General features: G+C 38.8%; 1 protein-coding gene across 1 annotated transcript; it reads right to left on the bottom strand.

The window, feature by feature from the left end:
• Positions 1 to 285: 285 nt before the first annotated feature.
• Positions 286 to 27,893, bottom strand: LOC138651109 (sialic acid-binding Ig-like lectin 13). The gene is made up of 11 exons (XM_069741105.1): positions 27,814 to 27,893; positions 23,970 to 24,091; positions 21,552 to 21,893; positions 19,391 to 19,684; positions 15,998 to 16,027; positions 13,588 to 13,833; positions 10,081 to 10,122; positions 6,282 to 6,533; positions 3,711 to 3,813; positions 2,901 to 2,991; positions 286 to 2,198 (listed from the first exon to the last, which is right to left on the bottom strand). Exons 2-11 carry the CDS (start codon positions 24,031 to 24,033, stop codon positions 2,022 to 2,024), a joined length of 1,641 nt encoding a protein of 546 aa, XP_069597206.1. The 5' UTR covers positions 24,034 to 24,091; positions 27,814 to 27,893; the 3' UTR covers positions 286 to 2,021.

Here is a 27,893-nt window from a genome sequence, read left to right as displayed (position 1 = left end):
GATGCAGGGTAGCAAAGCAATAAAGACAGCTTTGTGGGTGAGTTTGATAAGATTCTATTGTATTCGGTGGTGGATGGTTAACAAGTGTAATGACTGGAACAGGGAGGAGGCATCTGTGTAGTGGCTGAACAGAAATGAGTCTGGCTGCTTCATTCAGGATACATTGTAGAGGGGAAGATATTCTGATTAGTAGTGAATTACAGAAGTCAAGTGTCTGTGTCAAGTATAACCCCAAGCTCTAGAGATTAGTTATCACTTGAGAATAAAGCAGACTGTGATTCAACATTTTATGTAGTGAATAATAGGGCGCTAAAGATAACACTCACTTTTATTTACAGAGACGAAAATAAATTAATACAGAATACTTTTTATTTTAGATTGTGATAGATTAGAATCTTTCTTTGTGTATTAGATCATTATTTTCATTGTTTCTATAGGGAGTCAATTAACAGAAATATAAATAATAATAATAAATATAGTTTCATTATTAACGAAGCCCTCCTCCTCGTCCCATCAAAATTTGCTTTCTCCCAATATATTGCAATCATCATATTATAAAGCACTGTGTACTTACAATTGCTCATTTTTCCTTTCTACCCAGATAATTATCTTTTCCAATAGGTCTATGACATCACGTGATTAAAAACTGAAGAGATGAATGCTTCTAAGCTCTATGTAGAAACAGGAGGTCAATTTTCCCTGCATGAGTCATGAGTCACTGCAAAAGTCCCTGGCAGGGGGAGGAAAGAGCAGCTAGGTCAGGAGTTGAAAAGGGGAATACTATTTGCATGCACCAGATTCTACACAGAGCTAAGAAAAGAGAAGAATTATCTGGGTAGAAAGGCAAAATGAGCAATTGTAAGAACAAAGTGCTATATAATATGATGAATGCAATATAATAAAAGGAAAAAAATGATGGGAGGAGGAGAAGGAGGATGAGGAGGAGGACATCACGAGTGGCTTCAGGTTAGGTAAACAGCTGTGACATCACACTTGGATTTCAGACAAGTAATGCGCTGTGACATCATCAACGTGTTTCCATCAGCTAAGTTGTTGAGCCATCAGAAGTTCCCAAAATATAGAATTCAGTGACATCACAAGTTTTAGTCAGGTGACGTTCTGTGACATCATAGCTGTAGATCTCTTGGATAACCTGCTGTGAATCTATGTCCACTTACATTCTGTGACATCATAACTGTAGATTGTTTAGGTAGGCTGTGATGACATCATAACTTTTACTCCAGCCACATTCTGCGACATCACGACCGTAGATCTCTTACATCACAAATGTGTTTACATCCAGCGACATTCTGTGACATCCCTGCAGTAAATCACTTAGGTAGGCTACTGTGAAATCGAAAGTTTAAGTCCAGTCACATTCTGTGACATCTGGACTACAAATCACTTAGGTAGGTTGCCGAGACATCACAAATTATGGTCCGGTGACATTTTGTGACATCACGAATGTAGATCTCTTAGATAACCTGCTGTGACATCACAAATTAGTTTGTGTCAAGTGACATCATGATTGCAGATTATTTAGGTAAGCTGTGGTGACATCACAAGCTTTAGTCTGGTGACATTCTGTGACATCATAGCTGTAGATATCTTAGATAACCTGCTGTGACACCACAACTGTTACTCCAGTCACATTCTGTGACCTCACAATTGTAGATCACTTAGGTAGGCTGCTGTGACATCACAAGCTTTAGTCTGGTGACATTCTGTGACATCATAGCTGTACATATCTTAGATAACCTGCTCTGACATCACAACTGTTACTCCAGTCACATTCTGTGACCTCACGATTGTAGATCACTTAGGTAGGCTGCTGTGACATCACAAGTTTTGGTCCGGTGATATATTGTGACATCACGACTGTAGATCTCTTAGATAAGCTGCTGTGACATCACAATTAGTTTCAGACAGATCGGCTTAAATGCATCACCAAATTAGTTGAGGCCCATTTACTCTTCGTGTAGACGGCCCCTCAGTTTTTGGTATTCTCTATTGTGTAAATGCTACTTTTTTATTTCTGCATATTCAATTTCAATGTTTTTTGGAGTATTCGTAGGTTTCAGCTTTGAAAAATCAATGGTGGCATAATGTATGTCATCAGCGTTCATATATTCGGAGGTGTTGTTGTCCTCTGGTTCTGAATAGACCGAGTTGGTTCCAGTCTCTTTGGTTTGGTTTCCCTACAATAAAAACAAGATTTAATTAAAATTACTCATAAGCCTCTCCATTCAACATCTATCATTGATATGGTTCCTGGTGAGGAACCAGGAAACCCCTTTAGAAGAAACAAATTTAGTACTTATTTTAGTTAATGAAGGAGACGAAGACCTTTGGAGGAGTCATTCTGGTATATTCTGTAAATGGTAGTCTAGGTTGTTGGAGACCTTGTAGGAAAAGGTCGGAATAATCAAGGTGACAAATCACAGTTGGGTAGATTAGGATAGTTCACTAGAAGAGGACGCATTCAGGAAATGTTACGTAGACTCGATGTTTTAAGTAAAGACGGACAGATCAATAAATAGCCAAGCAAACCATCAGGACAAAGATGATTTATTCCCTCAGACACCAGAACTATAAATATATTGTAGCAAACGTAAAGTTACTATTACATCAGCCCTTCTAATCCTGGACTAGGAAGATTTCCACGGAACATAGGAGGAGACAAGCAGGAACATTTTTAGAGAAAACCCAGTCAAAGAATTTGTAAACTCTACTGATCTTCAGAATGAAAGTGTCCCATTCCTCTTCAGAGTGGACATATCTTGACAGAATATTAAAACAATGATTGTCACAATATCTGATGGCCATTCCATAAAATTTTTTTGAGAACTTCTTCAATTATATGGTTTTACAATATATTATCAGCCATCAGGTCTACTTACATAAATGTGCACTTCCGAGTTGGCATAGATTACGCTGGAGTCATCAACATTCATCTCTTTCTTGTCTTCTGATTTCTTTGACAGCTTTTTCCTGAAGACAACATAAGGCCATTAATCTGATGAAACTATCCTAAAGTGAACCAATTTTATGGGGTCATCAAGATTATTTTCCTGTTTTCAAGCATGGATCTACAAAATAAAGAGTGGAACAGCTGGAAGATGATGGCAAGTCTCTTTTATCTTCTTACAATGAAAAGAAAACTGATGTTGGGATCATGGTTTATTTCTTTTGCATCTATCATCAACATATTCCACAGAGTGATTCCCGCTCACAGAAGATAATTGATGATGGTGTCATTGGGAGTCCTGGTGAATGAGTTACACCATCGAGATAAGCTCAAATTTAGCAGCAAATAACATAGAATGGCTGACGTAAACTTTACAAAATACATTTACTAGAACGTTCAGTCATAGTGGATTCATTCTGATTTTTGCAATGATTTCGTACTTGTAGGTTGATTAACTAGTTTTGATGAGAAAACATTTTTCAAAAACAGCGCCACTCCTGTCCATAGACTGAGTCTGGAATATTAATTTAAATGGGTATTCCCATCTCCAAGATCCCAATATGTGGTAGGTGAAATAATAATAATAATTTTCGCAAATACCTTCTATTAGAAATGTAGTATAGTTTTTCTGATTTGCTACATCTTTAGTAATGACAGTCTTTTGGGGGCTACCAATAATAATGTAATACTATCAAATATACACAAAACAAAATTCCAGTATCGTAAATTATGAGACACTTACTTTCTGAAATAATACACGACCAAGGCGCCTGCAATGAGCAACAACACAATGACAACTACACAGCTGACGGCAGTGATTGTCCCAGTGTCGTTTCTTGGTTGAGCTGGGAAAAAATATAAATCATTAGGTACAGTATTGTTTCCAGAAACGGCTGCTTTTGGTATTGTAACTTGTAAGACTCTTAATTTTTTTTCCTAAAGTCTCCTCACTTTCTCATTCCCCATCATTGTGGTGGACAAAAAAAAATCAGCAACAAAGAGAGGAACGTTAGAACCTACCATGTTAAAATCATACCTGCAAATATACTGGAAATCATTTTACATTGGAATACAAATTTTAGAAAAACAAATTTGTCCCTAAATGATGCCCTTTTTATGTAAATATTCTGAGAATTTTGGAAAATTACATTTTCAATTATCTAATATTAGCAAAACAAGTAGATTTTTTTTAAAAGTTATGAGCACGTCCATTCCTGATCACTGGAGGTTTGGCTCCACCAATCTTTAGAATGAAAGATTTGATCGGTTTGTTTTCGAGATCAGTAAGAATTCCAAGAGTCAAACACCCAATTATCAAAATGTTACTACAACTATAGTCGAAATATAATATCTATAGATGAACAAATCTTTCTAAATTTGAATTTGCCACCTTCGGCAAATATTTCCCAAAAAAATGCAACTAATCAATTTTCTTTGAATCTCGAGTATGGCAAAGACTTCAGTTGCCCTGAAAACCCATATATAATACTCTGTGGTCTAAAATAACTGTATCCATTCCATTCCAAGCTCTTGAATACCCAAACAGTCTTAATAATATCTCAGTGACCTCATCATTTATTGCTATGGGTAAAAGGATTTTAGCTTTTTATCACTTCTGTTGTGACACTTGTCCCTACTCATGGACAAATCACGAGTCTGGGTGATCAAAGAGGTCCGAGGTCAAAAGCCAAGAGCGCACATCATAGGGAGAAGGATGATACAAAAGAATAGTCAGGTCACGGGTCCAGAGGTCAAATATAGGAGGGTACATCATAGACAGAGTGATGATACAAAAGAATAGTCAGATCACATTCCATGGGTGAAAATATCAGGCAGGTAGCGGATCAAGCAAATGGTCAAGACAAACGGATGGTCAGAACAAGGTCCAAGGTCAGGCAGCAGTAGATCAGAGCACAGAGCAACAAGTCAAATATACACCAGTGAGCAAGAAGCTACAATTGGCGTTAGTCTGGGGTCAGACAGCTGAAGGTAACCAGGTAATTATCCGAAAAAGAGACACCTGGATGAAGCTAAGCCAAAACCCTAATGTCGATTGGATAGCTAAACTGTCATTCAATACAATGATAGCTCAGCAGGCCCCAATATCCGACTAGGCAGCTGAGCTTTCCATCAAATACTGACAGCTTGGCATACCACTGCTCTAGATTGAACGGCAGACAGCAGTTGACTGCGTTCAGACACACGAAAAGGTGGAATTGTGACAGCTGTGCATTCATACATTATCTGTAATGTTTATTCAATGTTATATGGCTTCCTCTCCTTATCTCTGTCGCAAAGTGGTGAGCTGTCACATCCTCTCACTATATTTCATATTCACTGCAAAAATATCTGCTGCATTCTCTGCCTTGGCTTTTTTGCTGGATATGATAGTCCCAACTGATTGGCTGTGCTACACTAAATGATGAGACAGCTTCAGTTCATTAAGGGGAAATCTTGACGGCCTCACTTCAGGTCACATGAGCATTCACTTGCTCATGCAATCTTTTTCTTGGTGAAAAATGGCAGTGGGCATTTTCATTTCATTCGTGTAAATCTAAATCGGAAATTGTTTGAATTTGTCGGGTCCGGCAAATCTCCTAAAATGAATCATAAATTTGATTCAAATCAATTCAATCATATCTACCAACACCCCTTTAAATCTATACATAATCACAATCATAATAATCACCAAGTACAAAAGAGTCAGTGGCTTTAGTCTTTTCGCAAAATAGAGCTAAATTGAGTAGGATGGGAAAGAAGACAGAAGTGGTTAGAAAACGTTTCTGTCTTGGCTTTCGATTACCTGCTCTTTCTTTCCTTTTCCATATGTGTTCCAGCTAGATAAAATTACAACTTGGGTTGTGTTTTTCACTTTGTCCACTTGCATATTGTATGTGCTGATGTCTCCCTGTTCAACAAAACCCGTCAAGCCTCTACACATGATCCGTCAGACTATAATTCTTGTCCATCGTTTTGAATCAGAAACTTCAACTTCTCTGCATGTCAAACGTTGCTAATTGACACTACCTCTTGGGAGAATCACTGAAGTTTTGCCCTACGCTAAATCCATTGGCTGACCCAGTGGGTCCATATCTCCTTTTTAGCTGATATTACAGATGAATTGGGTTTACTACAATGACTCGTACATTTTTAGGTTTCATGAAGAGCCAGAGACCATAGAAAAGACAAAAGATGGAAGAACTATTTTAATTGGTGACATATAACAAAACATTGTAGCCGATTTATAGAACAATTTAAGTTTACATTGGTCAATGGTATCATGACATCATAGAATTTCTTTCTCCTTACTTACGGGTCACTTTGATGATAACGGAGGAATTAGACGTCCCATAAATATTTCTGGCCACACAAGTGAACTGTCCTTCATCACTGAGAGCTACTTTGTTAAACGTGAGAAAACCGTGAGCAACGGAATACTTAGTATTATTTGATCCAGGCGGTATCCAGGACAATGAAGCTTCCGGGAGGCTTTTTGCGGTGCAGACTAAAGTTGAAGTGGTGTCTTCCTTGATTTTTACGATGTGCTCCTCAAACGTGCTACAATCTGTGATTAAATAAAGAAAAATGAACGTGCAATCAGTCATTTTTAACATTTTTGCTATTTTTTTTATTCCTATTGCCTTGTCGTTGTTTTATTAAAAATAAATTCTTTAGTTGGAAATAGTAGGTTAAGAGAGAGAAAGTCTGGAATATAGCACCAGGTCAGGAAACTTATCAGATGATTCTACAATTAGGCTAATTTCCAAATTGGGGAGAACCCCAAATAAACCCTTACTAGAAGACCATAAAATGTAACTGATATTTCTATTAATTAAAATAAAGAATATACAAAGGGTATAAAACGTTTTGTCCCTAATCTGTCTCAGAAGTCTGCAGCTATTTTAGGCTGGTTTCACATTTGCGTCTGAGCGCGCAGCGTTTGATCCACATACATCCGCATGCATCATGCAAACCTATCTTTAACATGGTATATGCATGGACATGCGTTTGTATGCATTCGCATGCTTTTGCATACGCATGCATTATTCAAACCACAAATGTAATCTAAATAGTAGAAATAATAGAAATACAAAACGCATCTACAGCACAAAAATGTAAAATGCAAAATGAATTAATAGCTCAAGAAAGTCTATAGCACAAAACTAAACTACAGCACAAAAATAATCCAAAACAACTACATTTATCATCTGCACAAAAATAATTTAAAACGCAAAACTACAGATCAACTCTACTTTAAAATACATAATTATTCTACAACACAAAAAAATATACCCCATATTTAACCTTTAGCATAAAAATAATCTAAACCACAAAATTATCTAAACCACAAAATTATCTACAGCATGAAATAATTTTAATCCTAAAAACTAAACTCCAGCACAAAATGAATATATATACAATACTAACCTTCAACAGAAAAATTAAGTATTATACAAAACTACCTGAACACAAAACTAATTTACAGCACAAAAAATATAAAATAAAAGCTAAAAAAATTCTAAATAGTTTAACAAAAAAAATGAATCTATAGCACAAAATTAATATATATAAAATATTAGTCTACAACACAAAAATAACGTAACATTCTACACTAACCTAATACAGAAAAATAACCAATATAACAAAACTAATCTGCAACATAAACATAATCTAAAACACCAAACTAATCCACATAAGAAAAATAATTGAAAACAAAAAAAAAATCACTTAAAACACTAAACTAACACCTCAAAACAGCCGGTAATGCAAAACTAAACTTGAGCAGAAAATAATCTAAAATACAAAAAAAAAATAGCACAAATTAATATAAAATAAATCATCTACAGCACAGAAATTATCTACAACACAGAAACTTAAATTACAAACCAAAATGATTTAAAACAAAACGAATGTAGAACATAAAAATAGACACCAGGCTACTTCAATACACACCAATAATCTGTAACATAAAAACAACCTACAACACGAAGGTAGCCTATAAAACAAAATGATTTTACAGCAATCTAAAATGGAAACATAACAAGACGTAAAATAGTAAAAAACACAAAAATAATTCACTGCGAAAACAGTTATCTATAATACAAAAATAACAGCAGAGCGATAATCGATATAACATATACAGTGGGGCAAAAAAGTATTTAGTCAGTCAGCAATAGTGCAAGTTCCACCACTTAAAAAGATGAGAGGCGTCTGTAATTTACATCATAGGTAGACCTCAACTATGGGAGACAAACTGAGAAAAAAAAATCCAGAAAATCACATTGTCTGTTTTTTTAACATTTTATTTGCATATTATGGTGGAAAATAAGTATTTGGTCAGAAACAAAATTTCATCTCAATACTTTGTAATATATCCTTTGCTGGCAATGACAGAGGTCAAACGTTTTCTGTAAGTCTTCACAAGGTTGCCACACACTGTTGTTGGTATGTTGGCCCATTCCTCCATGCAGATCTCCTCTAGAGCAGTGATGTTTTTGGCTTTTCGCTTGGCAACACGGACTTTCAACTCCCTCCAAAGGTTTTCTATAGGGTTGAGATCTGGAGACTGGCTAGGCCACTCCAGGACCTTGAAATGCTTCTTACGAAGCCACTCCTTCGTTGCCCTGGCGGTGTGCTTTGGATCATTGTCATGTTGAAAGACCCAGCCACGTTTCATCTTCAATGCCCTTGCTGATGGAAGGAGGTTTGCACTCAAAATCTCACGATACATGGCCCCATTCATTCTTTCATGTACCCGGATCAGTCGTCCTGGCCCCTTTGCAGAGAAACAGCCCCAAAGCATGATGTTTCCACCACCATGCTTTACAGTAGGTATGGTGTTTGATGGATGCAACTCAGTATTCTTTTTCCTCCAAACATGACAAGTTGTGTTTCTACCAAACAGTTCCAGTTTGGTTTCATCAGACCATAGGACATTCTCCCAAAACTCCTCTGGATCATCCAAATGCTCTCTAGCAAACTTCAGACGGGCCCGGACATGTACTGGCTTAAGCAGTGGGACACGTCTGGCACTGCAGGATCTGAGTCCATGGTGGCGTAGTGTGTTACTTATGGTAGGCCTTGTTACATTGGTCCCAGCTCTCTGCAGTTCATTCACTAGGTCCCCCCGCGTGGTTCTGGGATTTTTGCTCACCGTTCTTGTGATCATTCTGACCCCACGGGGTGGGATTTTGCGTGGAGCCCCAGATCGAGGGAGATTATCAGTGGTCTTGTATGTCTTCCATTTTCTAATTATTGCTCCCACTGTTGATTTCTTCACTCCAAGCTGGTTGGCTATTGCAGATTCAGTCTTCCCAGCCTGGTGCAGGGCTACAATTTTGTTTCTGGTGTCCTTTGACAGCTCTTTGGTCTTCACCATAGTGGAGTTTGGAGTCAGACTGTTTGAGGGTGTGCACAGGTGTCTTTTTATACTGATAACAAGTTTAAACAGGTGCCATTACTACAGGTAATGAGTGGAGGAAAGAGGAGACTCTTAAAGAAGAAGTTACAGGTCTGTGAGAGCCAGAAATCTTGATTGTTTGTTTCTGACCAAATACTTATTTTCCACCATAATATGCAAATAAAATGTTAAAAAAACAGACAATGTGATTTTCTGGATTTTTTTTTCTCAGTTTGTCTCCCATAGTTGAGGTCTACCTATGATGTAAATTACAGACGCCTCTCATCTTTTTAAGTGGTGGAACTTGCACTATTGCTGACTGACTAAATACTTTTTTGCCCCACTGTATAATATATAAGACAAATACATTTTAAAACACCAAAGAAATAGAGAAATGTCCAAGTAATTAATGAAGCAATTTACATTTGATAATTTTCAAATGTTAATATCATATAGTGAATTTTTCCTTAAATGTAGAATAAAGTAATTACCAAAAATGAAAAATCTGCAGAACATATTTTAGAATACAAAAAATAATCTCCAGCACAAAAAAACTGCACAACATAAAACTAATCAATCACAAAAATAATCTGTAACATAAAACTAATGTACAGCACTGCTTAGAGGTAGAAATATCTAGAGCAATAATTTGTATTTTCGATTTATGTATAGGTAGAACTGCAACATAAAACAAGGAAAGTCATCATTATACCTTCAGTCGTTACACACTTTATATTGGGCGTTCTTGGAGCATCTGAAAAAAATAATAATACATTTTATCAATATTTTCACTAATATCGATTTATACAGTTACATTAACTCTGGAAAAGGTAAAAAAAAAACACTCTCATTGTCAGCGTGTTTGTTCATGTGATTTACTCTATTTTTCAACACAAATCTGCCTCCTCTCTAATTGAATCATACAGTGATTTACCCTCTTGACCAGCCAGTAACTCCCAAAGCAATCAGTAAAAATAGGCAAATTACTGCGTTTGCTCATTTGCACATACCTCACCTTGTCTGTCACTTAACAAGAATCCTTTCCTATACATATTTTAAAGCCATGAATGATAAAGCAATATAGTACCAGAAAATGACATATTTAATTATTGTTGGCTGTTTTTTATATGTCTGTCCATATAAAAAAAATACTAAAATTGTTCAATTTTTACACTGGCAAAAGGAGAATGCAACATAGTTTAACTTTTTCTCTGCAGCTCATTATTGTGCTTTACTGTGTAGACTAGGACAAAGTCAGCAGAGTCGTGTCTTACTTTGATTAGAGAGCAAGTCAGTAGGATCATCTTATATCTTTACAAGGCAATATTATCAGAGTGATCTGTTATAATTAGACGGTGGATGCAGCAGAAAATTCTATTATTACTAGAGTGTGGGGTCATCAGAGCAGAGTCGTGTGCTATTACTAGAGGGTGGAGTCATTTATCATAATGGGTAGGATCAGCAGAGTCATATATTATTACTATAGGGTGGAGTCCTTTATCATAATGGGTAGGATCAGCAGAGTCATATATTATTACTATAGGGTGGAGTCATTTATCATAATGGGTAGGATCAATAGAGTCATATATTATTACTATAGGGTGGAGTCCTTTATCATAATGGGTAGGATCAGCAGAGTCATATATTATTACTATAGGGTGGAGTCATTTATTATAATGGGTAGGATCAGCAGAGTCATATATTATTACTATAGGGTGGAGTCATTTATCATAATGGGTAGGATCAATAGAGTCATATATTATTACTATAGGGTGGAGTCCTTTATCATAATGGGTAGGATCAGCAGAGTCATATATTATTACTATAGGGTGGAGTCATTTATCATAATGGGTAGGATCAGCAGAGTCATATATTATTACTATAGGGTGGAGTCATTTATCATAATGGGTAGGATCAATAGAGTCATATATTATTACTATAGGGTGGAGTCCTTTATCATAATGGGTAGGATCAGCAGAGTCATATATTATTACTATAGGGTGGAGTCATTTATCATAATGGGTAGGATCAGCAGAGTCATATATTATTACTATAGGGTGGAGTCCTTTATTATAATGGGTAGGATCAGCAGAGTCGTGTGCTATTACTAGAGGGTGGAGTCCTTTATTATAATGGGTAGGATCAGCAGAGTCATATATTATTACTATAGGGTGGAGTCATTTATCATAATGGGTAGGATCAATAGAGTCATATATTATTACTATAGGGTGGAGTCCTTTATCATAATGGGTAGGATCAGCAGAGTCATATATTATTACTATAGGGTGGAGTCATTTATCATAATGGGTAGGATCAGCAGAGTCATATATTATTACTATAGGGTGGAGTCATTTATCATAATGGGTAGGATCAATAGAGTCATATATTATTACTATAGGGTGGAGTCCTTTATCATAATGGGTAGGATCAGCAGAGTCATATATTATTACTATAGGGTGGAGTCATTTATCATAATGGGTAGGATCAGCAGAGTCATATATTATTACTATAGGGTGGAGTCCTTTATTATAATGGGTAGGATCAGCAGAGTCGTGTGCTATTACTAGAGGGTGGAGTCCTTTATTATAATGGGTAGGATCAGCAGAGTCATATATTATTACTATAGGGTGGAGTCATTTATCATAATGGGTAGGATCAATAGAGTCATATATTATTACTATAGGGTGGAGTCCTTTATCATAATGGGTAGGATCAGCAGAGTCATATATTATTACTATAGGGTGGAGTCATTTATCATAATGGGTAGGATCAGCAGAGTCATATATTATTACTATAGGGTGGAGTCCTTTATTATAATGGGTAGGATCAGCAGAGTCGTGTGCTATTACTAGAGGGTGGAGTCCTTTATTATAATGGGTAGGATCAGCAGAGTCATATATTATTACTATAGGGTGGAGTCCTTTATTATAATGGGTAGGATCATCAGAGCCATATATTATTACTATAGGGTGGAGTCCTTTATTATAATGGGTAGGATCAGCAGAGTCATATATTATTACTATAGGGTGGAGTCCTTTATTATAATGGGTAGGATCATCAGAGCCATATATTATTACTATAGGGTGGAGTCCTTTATTATAATGGGTAGGATCAGCAGAGTCATATATTATTACTATAGGGTGGAGTCCTTTATTATAATGGGTAGGATCAGCAGAGTCATATATTATTACTATAGGCTGGAGTCTTTTATTATAATGGGTAGGATCAGCAGAGTCATATATTATTACTATAGGGTGGAGTCCTTTATTATAATGGGTAGGATCAGCAGAGTCATATATTATTACTATAGGGTGGAGTCCTTTATTATAATGGGTAGGATCAGCAGAGTCATATATTATTACTATAAGGTGGAGTCCTTTATTATAATGGGTAGGATCAGCAGAGTCATATATTATTACTATAGGCTGGAGTCTTTTATTATAATGGGTAGGATCAGCAGAGTCATATATTATTACTATAGGGTGGAGTCATTAATTATAATGGGTAGGATTAGCAGAGTCATATATTATTACTATAGGGTGGAGTCTTTTATTATAATGGGTAGGATCAGCAGAGTCATATATTATTACTATAGGGTGGAGTCATTTATCATAATGGGTAGGATCAGCAGAGTCATATATTATTACTATAGGGTGGAGTCATTAATTATAATGGGTAGGATTAGCAGAGTCATATATTATTACTACAGGGTGGAGTCCTTTATTATAATGGGTAGGATTAGTAGAGTCATATATCATTACTACAGGGTGGAGTCCTTTATTATAATGGGTAGGATTAGCAGAGTCATATATTATTACTACAGGGTGGAGTCCTTTATTATAATGGGTAGGATTAGTAGAGTCATATATTATTACTACAGGGTGGAGTCCTTTATCATAATGGGTAGGATCAGCAGAGTCATATATTATTACTATAGGGTGGAGTTATCTATTTTTTCAGAAGGTAGAGTCAACAAAATCATCTGTTATTATTATTAGAGGTTGGGGTCAGCAGAACGATCAAAATAAACAACAGTCTTACACACTATACTGTTCACGTCCAGCTACTGCCAGCTCTGCTAGCAGCCGATCAGTGAAGGTGCTGGTAGTTGGTCCCCCACTCACCTGATTTTGACGACTAACCCAATGGATTGGTCAACCATAAACCCCATAAAAGTCCAAATAGTTAATGATCTCTTTGATCTTGGCGGTCTACTCACAATAAACAATTATATCGATGTTTTTTTTGGAGATTCCAAGGTTATTCTTTCCGGTACAAGAGTATTTCCCAGCATCGCTAAGACTAATATTGGTAAGGTTGTAGGTAAGCCATTGTCCATTCAATGCTTCTTTTTTCTCATTTCCCACAAACCAGGTAATTTCGGCTATGGGGTTGCTGTCCACTGTGCAGTTTATCTGTGCGCTGTCTCCTTCTTTAACGGTAAAAGTATTATCTCTAACACCACCTAAAAAAAGAAACAATTGATGTCACAAATAGGAGAAAGAGGTGATCGAGGGTGTCAAACGAGCCATTTTGATGCAAAGACGTAGAGTCACTACTAGTATCAATTCCCTTTGATCATTGTTTATTAGAGTCTGATTTGTGAGTTTCTCCCCATGAACAAAAAAACATTGTAGTGGCTGTATCAGATTCAATATACATTCCATTCTCATTCGAAAATCGTATCATTGTTGGACTGACGTACCGGCAACATTTTCATTGTAGACACTAATGTTTGGCATATCATCACTAAAGTCTTATAAGTTTCCAAAAAAAGAAGGAAACCCCACAAATAAGTCATCTGGTCCATTATCAGCCCATATGTGCCATAAAAAGAGGAATTCGTCTTCATTATTTGATCGTCTAGTAGACCAGTTCAACACTGATTAATAAGATGGTCATTTACAAACTTCTAACAAATAAACAATGCCTCCTTTCTATGAATTTAGTTAAGGATGCCAATTTCTCACAAATTCTAACGACAAACAGTCAACAGGTTACAATTCACACCACAACCACTCATTGTTACGTATCTATGTGCACACAACAAAAACTTCTCCCACCGGAGTATCACAAAATTAGTTTTTATTTTTCATTGCTTGTTTTCATTTTTCAAAGTTGGACATTTTGTGCCACTTTTTTAGAGACATGTCTAGCTAAGAGGAAAGGTGAGAAAGGACACAACTTAAACAAAAACACAGCATGATGACAGTAAGAGTATCCATATAGGTATTTACTGAATATATTAGGATGCAAAAGTTGAGAATATAAGTACTACACAATCGGGAGGCAAGGATCTAGAGGGACACAAATTAAGAACTTTCACACGTCCAACCCCCTGCTCAATTTAGAACTCACTAACCATCTCAGACAATTGTCTGTCCAGCCTTTGTGTGAAGACTTCTATTGATGAAGAACTCACCACCTCTCATGGACGCCTGTTCCACTCATTGATCATCCTCACTGTCAAAAAGTTATTCTAATATCTAATCTGCAGCTTCTCCCTTATTACACGCTGCCTTAAGTTTCAGTATATTGTGGTTCAAGAGGAGCGTCCTACCAGGATGTCATCTTTAGAATACGATATCCCCTGTTTGGGCTGGCGTAATGCACCGAGTAAATATAGAGGTAAATATAGAGGTAGTATAGGTGCATTTTCAGCCCGGGGTCCACCGTGCAGCAGTGGAACCTGCTGCTAGTAAATGGCGGCACTATATGGTGGTACTACTCCTGAATAGACACGGGTTCCGTCACCCGGTCTGTATAGGAACGAACTCTGTTGCTTCACAGTGTCGCCGGGATTAAAGGTAACGCTATGCTCTGTTAACCTCACAGAGGATTGAAGCTCACTAATGGAGCAGGTAGCATAGAGTGGTCATACAGTCAGCAACAGCACTCAAACAACTCCTCTCCAGAGGTGCCGGAATTCTAGTGGCTATACGCCTGCCCTGAATTCATACAAACAAACTCCTCTCCGGAGGTGCCAGAATTCTAGTGGTTATACACTAGCCCTAAATTCACACACACACAAACTCCTCTCCAGAGGTGCCGGAATTCTAGTGGCTATACATTAGCCCTAAATTCACACACACACAAACTCCTCTCCGGAGGTTCCAGAATTCTAACGGCTTACAGCCGACCCTGAGCACATGCTGACACAGAACACAAAGTAGCAAAGCTCATACACTCATGAACATAAGTTGATATTAGCGCATGGCAGTGCGGCCATGTGAACCTTTTATAGAGGAAGCTCTCCAGGACCTTCCTAGTGGTCCAATAGGAACTGCTACAGGACCTGTGCATGTGACCCCCGACCTCCAAGGAGAGATCATCCCTTGGGCATGCTCAGTAGAGTAAAAGCAGGACTTAGTCCCAGGAGCGTCTGCTCATCGCAGAACAGTGCTGGCTACAATGGCTGAGCCTGGAAGATCAGCAGTAACCAAGCCAGGCGCTGGGACCGACATCTCCGCTGAGCAGGCTCCACTGCGGCTGAAGAAAAATGGGAGATCGCAGCGGAGATGGTTCGAGATTCCCCCTGTGCAGCGGCGGGAGCTCGACACCTAGCATCCCCCCTCCCAAATAATAATTTTTTTTATATCACCATGCATATTAGTGTAGAATATTTTTACCTTTAATGGTGATGTTCACATCTGGAGGGTCTGCAAGAAAAATAATGAAAATAAAATCCAATGTTAAATCGGATAACATGAGTTTCTTTTACGTAGTTACATAAATTGAAAAAAGACTCAGGTCCATCAAGTTCAACCTTTTATTACCTTGTTATACATTGGAAAAGGGGATATTTTATAAGAAAATCACCTATTGTTTAACCAGTTTAAGACCAAACTATTTTCCACCTAATTTTTTATGTAATTTTTATAATTTATTTATTATAGTGACTGTAACCTCTGATGAAGCATGCTGTGTGAAACGCTTGCGGTACATACTTGTACATTATTATTTTTGCTGGTATCATTTCCCTTTGATTATTTCACCTTCTTTTAATTTATAATATTTTTTCAACATCTCATCTTTTCTTTATGCGTGTCAATCTGTATTGTGCCATCCCTTGGGACCTTTTACTGACCTGACCATTTTCTTTTTTATCTGTTTTCTAACTTTGTATTGATTCCTTGAACTGTATTTTCTTGTATATTTTTATCTATTTTTCAATAAAATGGTTCACTTTTGCAATAATGCATGGTCTTAGTCATGCTTCTCGTGTTATGGTCTATAATGATATCCTGCATGTGACCTTTACTAATACATAGGACTAGATCAATATCATTAATGGGAAAAAAAAATTAAAACTATTACAAAAAACATTAAAAGTAAATATATATTTTGGGGCATTTTTCCAATTTTATTAAAGGGAATTTATCAAATGAAAATTAATTAAATCAGGTTTGATATGAGTGTTTTTTTAAAACTAGACTTTTATATATTTTTTTCTCAATCTGGCTACTGGGACTAGAACAAGGCTTCTTATCAGCAGAGGTAGGATCACAATGACAGGTAACACTTCTAGACACAGCTAATAACACAGGATTTACCATTCACGAAAGCAGTGGCAGAGCTCACCTCCTTCCCCTCCCTTCACATAGATGTTTGCACATGCTCATTAGATGCATCAGAGTCAATCTATTGCTGCTAATGTGCATGCAAATTTCTTTGGCAGAATGAGTCTAAACTATCCCGAGTGCCCACTTTTGCAAGATTTCTTATTTTTAATACATATTGTAATATAATAAAAAAAATTCCCAACCTTTTTCAACGAATGCAATTAATATAAAACCCTTTTCAACTGTTTGATAATTTTCTGATGACACGTTGCCTTTAAAAAACACAAAGTGCCGCTAAAATACAGTTGGAAATGTGTCGCGCTTTCAGTTACAATTATTTTTTCCGTCTCCCTACTCCTCCTGAATAATCAAGGACATTCTACAACATCCATAGAATTTTATAGTATTTCTGTTATACTGTCTATTGCTGGCTGCAGAATGAGTTAACTGAGGATCTGTCAGTGAACTCTTTCTGAAAGGAAACCTTTAAAATTCTTACCTTCCTTTGTCTGAGGTTTTCTTGGAATATTTATAACCACAGAAAAATTGGGCAGAACTTTCTGATCATTTCTTATTTTTAGGGACTCTATAGCGACAGGGTCTGTTCCGCAGGATTGGCGCATAGCAAATGTGGTGCCAATATTCAAAAAGGGCTCTAAAAGTGAACCTGGAAATTATAGGCCAGTAAGTCTAACCTCTATTGTTGGTAAAATATTTGAAGGGTTTCTGAGGGATGTTATTCTGGATTATCTCAATGAGAATAACTGTTTAACTCCATATCAGCATGGGTTTATGAGAAATCGCTCCTGTCAAACCAATCTAATCAGTTTTTATGAAGAGGTAAGCTATAGGCTGGACCACGGTGAGTCATTGGACGTGGTATATCTCGATTTTTCCAAAGCGTTTGACACCGTGCCGCACAAGAGGTTGGTACACAAAATGAGAATGCTTGGTCTGGGGGAAAATGTGTGTAAATGGGTTAGTAACTGGCTTAGTGATAGAAAGCAGAGGGTGGTTATAAATGGTATAGTCTCTAACTGGGTCGCTGTGACCAGTGGGGTACCGCAGGGGTCAGTATTGGGACCTGTTCTCTTCAACATATTCATTAATGATCTGGTAGAAGGTTTACACAGTAAAATATCGATATTTGCAGATGATACAAAACTATGTAAAGCAGTTAATACAAGAGAAGATAGTATTCTGCTACAGATGGATCTGGATAAGTTGGAAACTTGGGCTGAAAGGTGGCAGATGAGGTTTAACAATGATAAATGTAAGGTTATACACATGGGAAGAAGGAATCAATGTCACCATTACACACTGAATGGGAAACCACTGGGTAAATCTGACAGGGAGAAGGACTTGGGGATCCTAGTTAATGATAAACTTACCTGGAGCAGCCAGTGCCAGGCAGCAGCTGCCAAGGCAAACAGGATCATGGGGTGCATTAAAAGAGGTCTGGATACACATGATGAGAGCATTATACTGCCTCTGTACAAATCCCTAGTTAGACCGCACATGGAGTACTGTGTCCAGTTTTGGGCACCGGTGCTCAGGAAGGATATAATGGAACTAGAGAGAGTACAAAGGAGGGCAACAAAATTAATAAAGGGGATGGGAGAACTACAATACCCAGATAGATTAGCGAAATTAGGATTATTTAGTCTAGAAAAAAGACGACTGAGGGGCGATCTAATAACCATGTATAAGTATATAAGGGGACAATACAAATATCTCGCTGAGGATCTGTTTATACCAAGGAAGGTGACGGGCACAAGGGGGCATTCTTTGCGTCTGGAGGAGAGAAGGTTTTTCCACCAACATAGAAGAGGATTCTTTACTGTTAGGGCAGTGAGAATCTGGAATTGCTTGCCTGAGGAGGTGGTGATGGCGAACTCAGTCGAGGGGTTCAAGAGAGGCCTGGATGTCTTCCTGGAGCAGAACAATATTGTATCATACAATTATTAGGTTCTGTAGAAGGACGTAGATCTGGGTATTTATTATGATGGAATATAGGCTGAACTGGATGGACAAATGTCTTTTTTCGGCCTTACTAACTATGTTACTATGTTACTATGTTACAAGTCAGCTGACAGGGGCACAAAAAAACTCTCCGGTGATATCAAACTCTGTTATCTCATTCTGCAGCCAGCAATAGAAACTGCAACACAGAAGCTATCGGAGGCTCTCGCTGACCTGTTCAGATGTTGACTGTGCATGGTAAGTGGTATAACTCCCCCTGCTGGTTCTTATGCTTTACTACATGTTATGCTGATGTTAACCAGCAGAGGGAGCTATTTCCTATGTATTCTGGAAGCTACGCCTGGCAGGGACTTCAGTTGAGGCTTGCAAGAGACTTTTAGTAAAATAATTCACTATACATAGGATTGATATTCTTTTTTAGAGTAAGTTTACGTTACCAATGATGACACTGGAGTAAAACCTTGTACGGAGACTTACACGTGACATTTAGTGTGATGGTTTCTTGTGTGACCGCTGTGTTAGAGAGGAAGGCGACCTTACACTCTAATGATTTCCCATTGTTGATCCTTGCAGGTGTGAAGGTGAAGTTAGAAAAGTGAATGCTGGTGCGATTTGGGTAAAAATTGTTATAATTCGATGATTCTCCATGTTGTCCAGTCCATGTGAAGCCAGGAGCCGTCCCAGCGCAGACACCAGGACTTTTACAGGTGACAGTTGCTTCTTTACCGGCCTCCAATGTCCCCACAGAGATCTCAGGTTTGTCTGTTAAATCTAAAAAGAATTGGAGAAAAGGTGTTAAGTCATTGGATTTGGGTGTTCAGATAATAATCAACTACATATGAAAACTGCGTGGAGGGAAGCCCAGGGGGCTTTTTTCCCCATACCGAAAAGGAGAATCTATGCGGGGAGAAAGTAGATCACAGCTGTGACGGACTCGACGAGCCCACAGGTCCTTGTGGCTGCACATGAGTAAGTCTGTGCCTACTAGATCCCTACTAAAACTCTGACATTACTACTGCAACACCTCTACTGCTACTAACACAGTGAAGACCACTACTAAGAATATACAGATCACTGCCTGGTCTGTATAAACTGTAAAAAGGGGGTTGAATTAAAAAAAAAAAAGGTTTATGAAATTTGGGACACAAAAAACATTAGTGTTACTACCAGTATTAATACTACCGTGGTGCTAGTATGTCTGTACTACTTCAGTTATAGCAAGTATTTTAATTTTACAGTCACAACATGTACAATACTACTACCTAGGGCCAGGGCGAGGGGTAGGCACTTGGCTAGAGCGCTACATCCTGCCTACCTGAGGGAGCGCACTTTAGGGAAGTGACATGGCTGAATGCCTGCGGCCGCTTGGTACCTTCCTCCAGCCGCAGGCATTCAGCACATTGACAACTGGGATGCGAACACACAGGGGAGCGGTGTCAGTGACTGACACCACTCACCCCTCTCTCTGCCTGTGTCCCGGCCGTCACTTCCTCCGAGCACTCAATTGTATTTGCATCTGTTAGACGGGACTATAATTGCTGAGAGCATCACCTGGGAACGAAGCAAGCTGTAATCAGCTTCTTATTAATTACTATTAATACAAGTACTATACTACTACTACTGCATGTACAATACTACTACATGTAGTACACCACCACCACTACTGCTACTATTACTACATGTACACCACTACTATATTGCACTTTACTAATACTACTACTACCTCTTTTACTACTTCTACTACCCATCAGAGAGCAGCACAATATAGAGGCAGGGACCCCAAGGGTGTCACTTACTAGGCTACTTGCTCTAGTTTTGAAAAAGTCACCGGTTCAGATTTAGCAGTTCTCTAAATGCTGAGCTCTGCGTAACCCCGCCCCACACCACTGATTGGCAGCTTTCTGCTCATGTGCAGTGTACACATAAAGTTGCCAATCAGTGTTGGGGGGGCGGGGTTATACACAGCTAAAGAATATGGAGGACAACCTGACAGCAGGTTTACTAGTTGTCTAAGGATAATTTCCTGCCGGTAAAACTGTGATTGTATCAAAACTGCAGCAAGCAGCCCAGTCAGTGACACATCACTGCAATCAGGATCTCTGTCTCCACATCACGCTGGGCTTAGGTTATGTGACGAAATCCTGATGACAGATCATTCAATAAAGAATTCAGCTCTGTTACATCCTTATGTTGTGATTTAAAGGGGGTTTCTACAATATTCATAGTGTAGCTCATTGGGTCAAGGTGGAATATAACAAAAAGGAAAAAAAAGGAGCTGTATTCATTTCCCCAAGAGCGGCCCTCCTACCCTATTGCGGCAGTATCCCCCGCCAGACTGCTGGTGGAGAACAGCATGTGATGGCTGCATCCAATCAGTGGTCACTGATTGACTGCAGCGGTCATCTCCCACCCTCTACCAATTTCCTTGTACTAAGCCAGTTTCCCCCCTTTACTAGCCATCTAACCAGCCTCATATATATGTAATTATATTGTCATCGTATCTTGACAAACTGGAAAAAAAAATGAATGCAAATTATGGATGGGCGACTCAATGGGTGGATCTAGTCCATCTCTGGTGCCACCATCCAACCTGGAAATCCTGCCCTTTGGTCTGTGAATTCCAGTTTCTTCCACTCACCTGTCACCGTCACCTTGGGTTGAGTAGCATAATTGTAGCTATCTCGGGACATAACAGCTTCCATTCTGAACTGATAATTCGATTCGTCGCTTTTCTCAACATCATTGATCATTAGGGAACAGTCTCCTTTGTTGACATCTCCCGTGAAAAAAATTCGACTTGATGGGTTGTTTTTAGTTGAAGCCACCATTTGTTTGGTTGGGTTAATCCTGGACCAAATACATCTCTCTATAGATACATCACTGGGTTTGGTAAATGTACATGAAATATACGCGCAGAGTCCATCTTGTGCCGTCACAGAGGGGGCATTTATAGTATAGCCTTCAGCTTTACAGCCAACGTCTGCGGAAACAAAAAGTGACACGTGATCAACTATCTACACGATAGTATGGAAGGAGACGCCATTGTCCCTTGTACAAAATCTGTACGCACAACTATTACACTCGTTGCATTTTTGTCCTCCACAGTAACCAACAGTCCAGAATTTGCCGGAATTTTGGGGGGGAAATTTTGGCATTCACCGGTTTAAAAAACGGAGAGATTTAATAAATCCCTCACCAAAATAGGTCAGAATTGGTCAAAGGAGGAACTTGTATGTTTCTATTTTACTTAATGCTCTCAGTGTGAAACACAAGATAGTCTGGTATCATATCTACAAGATTATCTTGTAGAGCATTATTTTTTCAGTTGGCTAACATGGTACCAAACCCCTTTTTTCTCTATTTTACATGTTACGGTATGTGTTAAAGGGGCCCACTAAGACTCTTTCACCCGGGGTCCACGAAAACCTAGAGCCAGACCTGCCCAGCACCCTTGCCGATCAGTTATTATTGGTGTCGGTGTTGGTGGCCACCAGCCGGAAGTACTCGCTTGCGGAGCTGGCCATCTTCTGGTAGTGTCCACCACATGGCACTGCACATCCGTCTCCTATTAAAATCAATAGGAGATGGATGTGCAGTACCCTGGGGTGGCCACAATCAGAAGATGGCCAGCTCTACAAGTAATTACTTCCGGCCGGCTGACACCAACACCAATAATAGCTGATCAATGGGGGTGCCAGGTGTCGGACCCCGGCCGATCAGACATTGATGATCTATGATGACTAGCTCCACAAGTGAGTACTTCCGGCCGGCGGCCACCAACACCAATAATAGCTGATCAATGGGGGTGCCAGGTGTCGGACCCCGGCCAATCAGATATTGATGATCCATGATGACTAGCTCCAAAAGTAAGTACTTCCGGCCGGCGGCCACCAACACCAATAATAGCTGATCAATGGGGGTGCCAGGTGTCGGACCCCGGCCGATCAGACATTGATGATCCATGATGACTAGCTCCACAAGTGAGTACTTCCGGCCGGCGGCCACCAACACCAATAATAGCTGATCAGTGGGGGCGCCAAGTGTCGGACCCCGGACGATCAGACATTGATGATCTATGATGACTAGCTCCACAAGTGAGTACTTCCGGCCGGCGGCCACCAACACCAATAATAGCTGATCAGTGGGGGCGCCAAGTGTCGGACCCCGGACGATCAGACATTGATGTCCTATCATAAGGATAGGTCATCAATGATAAAGTAGTGGACAACATTTCTAAGGTCCAGATGATCTTCTGTCTTTACTGACACATAACCATGTTTTGATCCATATTACAAATCTCAGACCAGACTCCTTATAATAATATGAGGTCATTTGTTTGGGACCTCCAACAATTAGCAGAAAAAAAGAGCAGTAAATGCAATAATGACACCGAAAAATCCATCCACGGGGCTATGTCAGTAACTACAGTTCAACTCTGCTCACTTCAACGAGATGAGCTGCAGTATTATACACAACCACATCTGCTTAGGTGGCGCTGTGTAAATGTTCAGGGTCTTGTTGAGTCCTGTAAGCAATAATTACCCTTTGTTCTACTGATCATATCTGCAGATTTGTTTTTTTTTCCTTCCTTTTGTTGTGTTCTGTAAATGCAAATCTTTTCTCTCCACATTTGCTGAATGGGCAGGCTCCTTCATGTGTGATATCAGAGATGTGCTATGGTTAGATATCTTTCCATGCTGACTGCCTCCACTCTATGATGGAGAAACTGCATCTCCCTCCTGCCTCGCCTACCCATCTCCTATTTACTGTTAACTTAGAACTTTTCCAAACATTAACTGAGAATCCGGGGACAGAGAAAGGAGAAATGTAAGTGCAGGAATATGACACTTTCAACTGAAAAGGTGTATGACAGTTTCATGTATTTATACATGATCTGCACCATAAACAAGCAAATAATTACCCATCAATGGTATTTTTCACATTTATAGACATGGTAAGAGATTTCAACAGAAAACACATAGCGGTATGTCACAAGATATTACAGCGGAATTATAAATGGAGCAAAATATAATATCTTGGCTTATGTAATACTTACAAGAAAACATCTGTGATAGCAGGAAGGTAAGAACCCAACAATACACATGACTGACCCACATCATCCTGACATCCAGTCTTGTTTAGTCGTGATTCACTGAGGCTCCATCGAACACAACGTCACTGCAACAAAATATAGAAATGCAACTCATAATAAAATAGACGCAATATAGAAAAAAAACAATATTAAAAAGTCATTACCCCCTACCATCCACTTGTGTTATATTGCACCCATAGGAAGTCCCAAATAAGGACCAAGGATGGCACAACAACCAGATGTTTCATTATTAAAGGGTTAAAATTGCAAAGTGCTTATGTAAGTATCCTCTCAGTTCCCAAAATCTTCATTTGATCAATTTTGAAGCTTACTGCTTGTTTCCAAGGTTACCAGCCACCTCTGCAGTCAGAGTTGTGGACGTTTCCTAGGCAAGAAGTTTATGTTTGCAGTCAATTTGCCATAAAGCTTGTGAGTGCTGCCCTGAAGTTGACCAGATTGCTCTCCTCTGATGCTGCAGAGACAGATCTACCTCTAATAGCAGCACAGTTTGGACCAGCGGCACAGCATTAAAAGAGCACTAGCCGTTAACATCTCCTCATCAGTTCTCCTCTCCCCTGCTCTTCCCCGGCTGCTCAATTGGCAGTGGAGTCAGGCACAGATAACGTCACAGACAACAGCTTCTGTCTCCATTGCCATTCAAGCAGCTGGGGCAGTACAGGTATGGGAAATAAATAAGAGGAGCTGTGGACTGCAAGTGCACCTTCAATCCAAAGTGCACTTGCAGTCTAATTTAAGTGCCACATTCTGGGGTGTCTAAAGTGAGTGGAGACCAAAGGGAAGATATAGCGAGATCCGGAGCAGAAGTCATTGAGAGACAGAGTGATTTGCCGGAGACGGGTCCTGGAAGAGGATGCCAAGACGCAAGGCCCAGAGTTTATAACTCTTGAAGGTAACGGGCTTAGATAGGACTGAGAACATGAGATGAGTAGAATGTCCCAGGCAGGAGTTCCAGAGCATTAGTAGAAGAAGAGATAAGGACAGGCCATATTGGCACCCCGAGGGGAACGAAGATGTGGAACCTCAGATCGAGTAAATGACTCTTGATAAACAGGACTGTAGAGTCAAGCTGGGTTGTGGGAAAGTAGTGAGAAACAGAGCAGATAGAGGACGAGTAGAAGGAGTAAAGAGGAAAGGAGAATATAGAGAAAAGAAGGAAGGAAACTGTGTGGAAAATTCTTTGAGTTGTAAAGGAAACTTTCGTAAGACTTTGCACCAGCTGTCTCTTGTGTATATTCCCTACCAAGTTCCCATTCAATTAAAAGTTAATTTTTGACTGGTGGCCTCCCTAATTGAACTGTGAAACATCTGGTCCTGGCAAACCAGCAACATCGGTGGCCTGCATGGGCCTAGCACCCATCGTAGCCCAAGGCGACCTTCATGTAACGTGCCGGAGAGCAAGAAATAAGTACCTCGCCCACAGCTACTGCCTCGTGCCAAGAGTGTAATAAGTTTCTGAGCAAACAAATGAAAAAAGGATAGGTTGGCATTACTAGTAATTACAATCAGATGGATGGAGTAAGATATGGAGATAAATATCACTGTAAAGTTATCAGTAAGTCATAATATAGTGACATATGGTGCACAGGGGACAGGCAATAGCCAAAATAGGAGCAGAGAAAAAACGTGCACTCACCCTGTAGATAAAAAGTTATTCCTTTATTCCATACCGGGTGGAGGATACGGAGACAGGAAAAAGAGCAACGGCCGTTTCGCACTGCCAAGCGCTTCATCTAGGTCTTATACAGTCTTTTTTCTTAAATGTTAAAATGCATGAAAAAAATATATTATAAAACACCAACAGGTTTTACATTTTTTTATGTTGTTTTTGGTGAGATTTTTTTTACTTAGTATATTTTATACTTGTTTTTTTCCTGCTACTTTTAAAGTCTTATAGGGAAGCCTGTGAAAAAAAAACACCGGGAAAAATGCCAACTCACTAACAATAGGATGAGTTTGAAGAAAATAGGGTATCAAAGTATTACTTTGTCTAACGTTCTCATTAAGCACTGTGGGTACAATTTGTCTAAGGGGATGTGCACACAACGTCTGTTAGATGCAGGAGACGTTTCGGGGAAACGCCAGAGGTTTATTTTCTAACATGTCTTTACTGATATCTTTTATCGATAGCTTTTATTATTTTTTCTCAAATTCCTTATATGACACAGGGATGGCTTCCAAGCAAAAGCTACCAGAAAAATTGTGTATTTGCAGTTTCATAGTGGTTAAAATGATGCATTATGGACATCCCTTGCAGTGATTCTTTTTAGAGCTTTTTCAGGTGGATTCTGCCTGGAAAAGAGGATGATTAGAAGCCCTGTAACTGGGGATAACACATCAGGGCAAGTTACAGGGGAAATCAACTGTATATATATATTTTTTTTATTGTTTGTTAAATTTCACGGTAAAATACCTTCCAAAGTTCCACAAAAAAAACCATATCTCCTACTGCGTGTAATCATAATTGTGACAATATAGGAACAGACGCACAGAATAATAATCGTGCCCTTAAAAAAATTGAACAACAAGCACATATTTACTTTTTTTACTATCTTCCCTAATATATATTTTTTTACTTTACTACTGAAAAAGGATGCGTCATGATGGTAAAAGCAAATAATATTTGAAAAATCGAACAACAAGAAAAGCTCTGAAAAAATAAAAATGTGCATGGTTAAGAACAATCGAAACTGGTCTAGGCTTGAACTGGTTGTAAAGAATAAATAATGCATTTTATCCCTGGGTCTGTGGGGTGCTGAGACTCTCCTGAATAGGGCGCAGTCTGACATTTGTATAAATCAGACTGGGATCGGACGGCAATTCTTGGACTGACCAGTCCGTGCATTTCGTTCCGATCCCCTTCCGATTTATATGGTCATCTGACTGCAGCCATAGAGTGATCCTTTTCTCCAGTACTGGAGATGAGCCCAAGAGAAAGTTTACGTAGATGTCTTCATTCTCGGTGGAGAGTAGAGCTTAACCGAGCACTTTTACTCTTGTTGGTAGAAATCGATGGGTTTCCCAGAATCCAGATCCCATTAAATTAAACTTTTCAGATGTCTCCATATAGAAGTACAGTTGTACTTTAAGAAATCATAACGAGGAACAATTACTTTGCACTTATGATAATCAATTAAATCCTTTAAGGAATGTTATGGCTTGTGTGGAGACTGGTCAGTCGGCAAACAAAACTGGTTTGTAAGTTTACTTGATACATGACATGTTGAAAGTTCTGATTCACATGCAGCCAAGCAGGAAGCCTGGAAATAATGCAATAAAGGCTCACGTGTACTGAACTGACGCTAATACTGCCTACCAGGAAATTCTAGAAAAAGAAACCACTTACTTGATGTTACAAGAAGTTCCGAAACCCAACCAAAACTTTTGCGTCACCTTTGAAGATTGCGTATATTTTAGTTCTGTTTTTTTTGGTACACTATATAAAAAAAAAGTTCAACTCGGACTGGATTCTAAAAGTAGGAGACCACTCTACAAAATGGGCTTCTGCTCTGTTACAAAGTCAATAATCTACTTTAATGGCATGCAAAAACTGAAAAAAATGTGAAAAAAAAATTGCTAAAAGAAAAAGGGAAAAAATCCAATTCAGAAAATGCTGGAAATTTTTCAAAAAAATTAAAAAAAGATGTAAAAATGCTCAAAAAATATTCCAAAAAATGTGCAAAAAAAGACAAGAAATGCCTAGGTATGCCATACTGGGCACAAATGTGGAGTAAGTCCGAAGATAAACACCACAGTCCATGTGTTTCATACTAATTAGTATCCTAAATACCTGTATGTCTCCTGAGTTGTAGTCTTCATAGAGGTCCTTACGTCGCTGTGCTTCTTCCGCCTGCTCTCAGCAACACTGCT

This window comes from Ranitomeya imitator, chromosome 10 (genome assembly GCF_032444005.1).
Source record: "Ranitomeya imitator isolate aRanImi1 chromosome 10, aRanImi1.pri, whole genome shotgun sequence".
NCBI classification, from domain to species: domain Eukaryota; kingdom Metazoa; phylum Chordata; class Amphibia; order Anura; family Dendrobatidae; genus Ranitomeya; species Ranitomeya imitator.
This window is presented reverse-complemented; position numbering and strand designations above follow the sequence as displayed.